This window comes from Dipodomys ordii, unplaced genomic scaffold (assembly GCF_000151885.1).
Source record: "Dipodomys ordii isolate 6190 unplaced genomic scaffold, Dord_2.0 Scaffold18, whole genome shotgun sequence".
In the NCBI taxonomy this organism is placed as follows: domain Eukaryota; kingdom Metazoa; phylum Chordata; class Mammalia; order Rodentia; family Heteromyidae; genus Dipodomys; species Dipodomys ordii.
Window position 1 is genome coordinate 15,495,742 of NW_012267234.1, and position 6,535 is coordinate 15,502,276.

At 49.5% G+C, this 6,535-nt stretch overlaps 1 protein-coding gene across 1 annotated transcript; it reads left to right on the forward strand.

The window, feature by feature from the left end:
• The first annotated feature begins 1,023 nt into the window (after window positions 1–1,023).
• Window positions 1,024–6,182, forward strand: LOC105982976. Its single transcript, XM_013012699.1, has 5 exons — window positions 1,024–1,260; window positions 1,745–2,016; window positions 5,137–5,290; window positions 5,639–5,784; window positions 5,978–6,182. Exons 1-5 carry the CDS (start codon window positions 1,024–1,026, stop codon window positions 6,180–6,182), a joined length of 1,014 nt encoding a protein of 337 aa, XP_012868153.1.
• The last annotated feature ends 353 nt before the right edge of the window (window positions 6,183–6,535 follow it).

A 6,535-nucleotide genomic window follows, 5' to 3' on the forward strand; every position in this document is an offset into this window, starting at 1 on the left:
GCTGGGGTGCTGGAGACGCGGCGGGCGGCGGTCCGGGCGGCGCGGGCCTCGGCGCGGGGGAGTTAACACTTCATGCTGCTCGCCTCCTCTTCTGCCTGGCTCTTTTAATTTTCCCCCCTTCTCGCTCGCTCTCTCTGTCTCTTCTCGCTCGCTCTGTCTGTCTGTCTGTCTGTCTCTCTCAGTGCAAAGTACAAGATCGAGGCGGCTGGAGAGAGGGAGCTCGGAGAGCGTGGGGAGGGGGAGGACTTGAGTTCTTTCTTGCCTGTTTTTTTTTTTTAAAGCAAAAGAAAAAAAAGAAAAAATAGCCCAGTCCCGGGGCCGAGGCGGGCGGCGAGCGGAGGGAGCGGGGAGGCCGGGCCGGAGAGCCGCCCGAGCGGCCGCTCCGGGAGGAGAAAAGGTTTTTAAAGCCTCTGATCCAGCAAGAAGAGTTTAAAGCAATTGCCGAGTTTTATAGCGCGCGTGACGTCAGGCCCCGGTGGGAAATTGACTGGCACTCGCGGCCAATGGGCGCGCGCGGCCGCGGCGGCCATTAGCATAATAGTATAGAAACAAGGAAACTTTTCCGAGCTGTCAATCAGGGTCCAATCAGCTGACTGTCAGCTGGGACGGGCCCGGCTTAACCCTCGCGGCGCCGCGGCGCCTCCCCGGGACGCGGGGAGGCAGCGGGGCCCTGCGCAAAGTTTAGTGCGGGAGACGGAGTTGTGTTTGTGGGGCGGCGGGGGGGGGAGGTTGGTTTTGTGTTTTTGCGGAGGAGAGGCTGGAATCCGGTGGATTCCGGAGGACAAGTTCGTGGCTTTTCTTTGGAGCGCGAGGGAGGGCGGCCTGCCTTCCGACCCCCCCCCAGCCCGCCGCTCTGCAGGCACTGCCCCCCCCCGGAACGGTGGGTTCTCTTTGCAGCCCGGCCCTCCCCGTGCCCGGGCATCTGTCTTTCTGCTGCCCGGATCTGTTCTTTCTCGGAGTCTGGTGCGGCTCTAACTTGGCCCAACTCTTTGTCCCTCTGGCGGGTGACAGTGCACGGGGAGGATGCGCGGGGCGCCCCGGGGTCCGGACCGTACGCGCGCGCTTAGCCCCGCGGCCTCGCGCCCGGGCGGCGTGGAGTCCCGCGGGGAGGAAGCAGCCCGTGGGATCACCCCGCTCAAAGGGAGGTGCAATAAGTTGTTGGAGGCCCTTTGGCGCCGGGACTGGCCGCGACTCGCTGCGCCGAGCGGACCCCGGGAACGCTCCGCCCGGCGCAGCCCTCGATCCCCGGCCCGGGCTGGAGTTTGGGCTTTGCAATCGCCCCCCGTCCCCGCACACACGCACGCACACGCGCACGTCCCCCCACGAAATCGAGGCCCCTGTGCACCGGGGTCGCGCGCCCTTTGCACTTTTACGATTCACTTAAATTTTTTTTTTCGGGACTGGATCGCGGCCGGGGAGGCGACGCGGGGAGAGCAAACAATGCCCAGCCCTCCGGGGCGCCCCTGGAAGGGTTAAACTTTAAACCGCTTCCCCCATCCCTCCCAACCCCCCCCCCGCCCGGAAACCCAGCGTGGGGGTGGGGCGCTTCTCCCCCCCCCCTTGGACACCAAAGCCAATAACTAGTTCGATTTTCTAAATCGCTTCTTTGAACGCTGTGCAAAATGCATGCATATAATATATATATATAGAGAGAGGGGGGGTAGAAAAAGGAAAAAAAAAACCCAAGAAGGAAAAAGGAAAGGAAAGAAACGGGCAACTCTCTTCTAAGATTTTAAAGAGATAGGCCGGGCGGTGGAGGACAGACAGACAGCCGGCCGGAAGCCAAGCTAGGCTCGCAGAGGCCAGCCCCCCTGCTCGGAAGCGGGGCCGGCCGACCCCGCCGCCCGGGAGACGCGTCTCGGGGTTCGCCTTACTTGTGTCAACTTTACGGGGAGGGGAGAAGCTGCGAAGGCGCGCCTGGAAACGACAGCCGCGACCACAAACAGCCCGGGCGCGGGGCCGGCGGACGGCGGTCGGGGCCGGTTTTTACCGCAACAGCGCCACCTCTCGGCGAAGGTCAGTGGAACCTGAGCGGGGTCCGGCGCGTGGCGGTGCGGGGCGAAGCGGCGGCTCTCCCCGTGGGAGGGGAGAGGAGGTGCGGGGGGGGGGTGGACCGCCACGGGAGGACCCCCCAGACCCCCGAGGCCAGAGCACGCGTGTAGAGCAGAGGCAGGAGCTGGCTTCGCTCCCGTCACCGAGCACAGGCCCGGGACGGATGCAGACACCTTGGAGGCGCTGACTCCAGCCCAGCTCTCCTTGGAGCAGAGCAGATCCCCCGCAGACTGGAGGCCCCCCAACTTTAAAACTACAACAACTGTCAGGATGGATGTGTCAGCGAGGCTTTCCTGCGCCTGTCCACAGAAGTCAGCGATCAACGCGATGTATCCAGGAAGGCCAAGTGCGGGGCTGTGAACTTGTTTGTCTGAGAAGGCCTCTCTGAGAAGCTGACTTCTGACACTTGGGCGCGAAACCCAGCACTCAGAACAGAGCGAGTCCTTAGGTAGCTCCCACCGGTGGGCTCCACACTCCAGGGCAGACCCAGGGTGATTTCTCTGATCCTTGGCCGTCTGAGGCTTCAGCACACCCAGATGTCCCCAAACTGGGAGACTCCCCAAAATGTTGGTAGGGACATCTTAATCCTCCAAGGCCACTGCCTTGACGTTTTCTAGACAGACAGCTGCAGAGCTGCCAGAAGTTGTTTAGAAGGGCATTTCTGGTTTGATAGAAGTACTTTGTTCGAGTGGAATGAACTGGGTTTAGTGCCAGTTCGGGGAAGAAAGTGAAGATTATGTCAATATTTATGCAACCTAAGAGACTTCCTTGCTTTCCTCCTCTTTAACAATATTTTACCTAGTAATGAAGTTAAGGGATTATAGTTTGGTGTGCAGAGGAAACCTCACTGCTGAAATGACATAAACATTCTTTCTGCTGCAAAGACCTGCCCGCAGCAGCCGTTATGGGACAGCCTTCAAGTTGGTTTTTTGTGTGTGTAAAATATGAATTTATGTGTGTTTGGGGAGGATTAATTTTTTGTTTGTGTGCATAAGATAATTTTTTTAAAGTCCTTGGATCCCTCCCTCTCCACAGAGTCTTTCTGGCCAGGAATTCTGAAACCGCTCCATTTATAAATAAACATTTCATAAACAAAATTTGCTAATGATGAAGACCATGCCATGTCGTTTCATGGCCCTGGACCTAATTGTTGCAATTATATATCATTTCTAGAAATTAAATGCCCATGTTTGGGCAGCTAACTGTATTATTATCTGCACATTTTTTATGGTTTATTTTTGCTCATGGCTGTCAAACTGTGGTATTTTTCTTTCTCCCATTGCAGTCTTTTATACTTTCCTATTTTCCCTGGGGGTGGGGAGAAGAGAAGAGAAGATTGGAATGATTTTTTTTGGGGGGTGTATGTCAGGAGTATTCTCAGGCTTGCAACTTAATTCTCATTGTTGTCCCTTTTACTTTATTATTTAGTGACTCGTGGGGGTGTCTAAACATTTATGGTTCTCTGTTAACGCCATTTTTTTGATAACAATTGGGCTCTCTCATTTTAATTAGTACTCTTCAGGTTTCTGATTTTCTACAATTACAGCAGCCCTCATCTCCTTAGACTTTATTGCTTGCATTGTTTGTTTCACTTCTATTCAAGCCAATCTAATCCAAATACAATATGAACTGTGTTTTCTTACAGCTTAATATCCCTTCACCATATATACTCTAGTAATCTCTGTAGAACAATATACAGTAATTTAGCAACCATGCATTTGTCATTATTGACCAATTCAAACCAGTAGCATTGAAGGTTCTGAAAGCAATGAGTATTTATAGAAGATTTCTGAAGGGGAGGAGAGCCTGGGTTGAATCACATAGAAGGTTTCGAAACAGTCACATCAAAAACACAATTATAGTTTCGTGTCAGTACATACATAACAACTTCATGCCAAAAAAGACAAAAGAAAAGAAAAAGAAAAAGGGGGTTTAAAAAAGCCCTGCATGTCCAAACTGCAAAGATTAAAAGCTAAGAAGAATATATATTTTCCTCACTGAGAGTTATTGCAGTTCAAGTATATATTATGTTGGATCCAGACATATATAATCAGAAGAGAACGGAATGTATCAAGAATAGCGTCCGAGCTCTTTGTTTATATAGGAGTTTATTTTATGGCCAAGAACTAACTGTAGTCCACTAAATTCAGTATGAAGCCAAGTAAATTGATTCGAGAGAGAGCTCTGAAGTCTAGCAGAGGCAAGGCATCACTGTTCTTAGGGCTAGTGTTAGACAAATCCTTTTTACCAGTCCTCAGTTAGCAGGGTAAGTAAATCACAAATCACTGTTAGCAGATTCATGGGAGAAAATTAATAGAATCAGATGAGATAATCTGATAAGGGGGAAATTGCTGAGGAAACAGACTTGCCTGGCATTGGAGAACGAGAGACAAGAGTTTGATTACTAGGAGTCGTTATGAATAGGTGAATTATGTACTAAATAATCATCAGAGTAATTCAGCATTTATTAATTCTTTTCTCCTTAAGCGATTCACGGTTGTAAGTTAAAGCCACTTTCTCTTTGAAGACACATCTTTTATAATTTTTATTAGAGGTAATTTATTATTTGCATCACCTGTATTTACTTCGTAATTGAACATTTTGCATTCAAATTTATGTAATGCATTATGCTTGAGAATATATTTCTGCCTGATTAGCATAAATAGTCACTTACCTCATGAATTACTAACAAAGTTTATCTCAAAATATAGGGTTTTTTATTAAGTGGGACACAAACATATGTACAATAAATTCTGATTTTCCGGTGTAGCTAGAGAACAACTCACGTTAGGTTAGGGGGAAGCAGCAGAAAGAACCAAGGGGGGCTGGATGTAAACTAAAGACGCATAAGACTTGGAGGTTTCTGTCTGTGGGTATCATTTAGTTGGGGTGGGGGTGGGGGCTGGGGGCAGTGCGGACGGAGATGCTGTGTCCTGGATTATTTATTGTGAATTCTGGAGAAAGAAAAGAAGCCGTGATTGATGACTGTCACTCCAGTGGATGGGACCTCAAAATGGAGAGGCTGGGAGGGGGGTTGTTCATGGCATTGCATTTCTGTTTTGTTGGTTTGTTCTTGTTTTGCAGGGTTTTCTTAGAACACAGTACACACCATTACAGGAAACACTTGTATTGCACAGGAGCTGTGACAAGCCGGGATGTATGCTGGGAAAGTGGGCCAGATTTTGCCCATCCTCTGGCCCCTGGTTGGCTTGCTTTGGCACAAAGGGGACTTTTAGGGGTGTGGGCATTGGAACCAAAGGACTTCTTTGGTTTTAGGCAATAGGCATAAATATAAAAGCATGAGGTCGACTTCCTATTCTTGCTATTCCAAATCAACTAATTGCTATTCTGTCTCTGTTTCTGTCTCTATCTCTGTCTCTGTCTCTCTCTCTCTCTTGCCCTTTCTTGAGGGCACAGCTCAGATTGTTCTTTTCCTTCAATTAGGGGCTGCTTATGATTTGTTCTCTCATTGTGATCCTTTTTTGATCCTTTTCATGGCTTTTACCGGTGAGGGAATTTGTCTGCAAAGCAGTCAACTCTTCAAAGACTTTTATTGTGGTGAACTCTTTTGTTTTTGTTTTTAAAGCTAGAATTTAAAAACAAAAATGAAGCCTGGTACACGAAGACTTTCTGCAGGCTGAGCCTTTCATCCACGGTGACAAGGAAACAGCTCAGAGATGGCGCTGTCTCCGTGTGCATACCCTTCTTCCTGCCCCCCAGCCATGCTGTAGTTTGTACATTGGGTTTCATGTAACATTTAGCAGCCCTTGGACCTGGGGGGGAAATACGGACCAACCTTAAATACTCCTGTAATTCTGGGGAAAGTCTACCTATGCAGGTAGCTTAGGGGTTTCTGAGTTTGTTTCTCTGGGGCCTGAGCAGAAGGGTCTCTGATACCATTTTATATTTTTGTTGCTTCATAAATGTGGCTGGACTTTTTCCTCATGCATTGTTTCTGCCTCAAAAACAACAAATATACCCCAGCAACACCCTCAGGATCACCTCCATCCTCACAGGGTGTCCCTGATCCCATGAAGAACAGAAAACTGGGTTCATACCTCTACCCTCCCCAAATAAAAATCAAAGTCAACTTGACAACAGGCCTTCTCATAGCATTTTTTTTCACTTAGTCATGTTATAACAGAGGTGTCCATTCCTTACTGAAATCAAATGAGTGGACAACACAGAAATAACTGGATCACAAACCAGAGATCCACTGGTCCCAGACTCCCCAACAGGGCCCTGATTTGGTGTATACTTTGTATTCAATGGAGTTTTCCCAGGCATAGGGTTCTTTAAGGTATCTTCCCCTTCAGCACACATCCAGGGCAATCTCAACAGCCAAGAGTGAGCCCTACTCTATTTGGAAGCTGAATTCATCTCCTGGAGGGGCTAGGAGACCCATGCTTCCCATTATTCTTCCAACCAATGGCAAGTCTAAATCTGCCTCCATGCCCTGCCCCTGGGCAGGGGAGTGGGAAGG

What these genes read in the sequence shown, in the direction of transcription:
- LOC105982976 (XM_013012699.1), top strand. Translation starts at nt 1,024, where the DNA reads ATGCGCGGGGCGCCCCGGGGTCCGGACCGTACGCGCGCGCTTAGCCCC. An exon ending in CACAAAGGGGACTTTTAGGG is followed by an intron (nt 5,291 to 5,638) that starts GTGTGGGCATTG and finishes TTGTTTTTAAAG; the next exon opens with CTAGAATTTAAAAACAAAAA. An exon ending in CCCCCCAGCCATGCTGTAGT is followed by an intron (nt 5,785 to 5,977) that starts TTGTACATTGGG and finishes TGCTTCATAAAT; the next exon opens with GTGGCTGGACTTTTTCCTCA.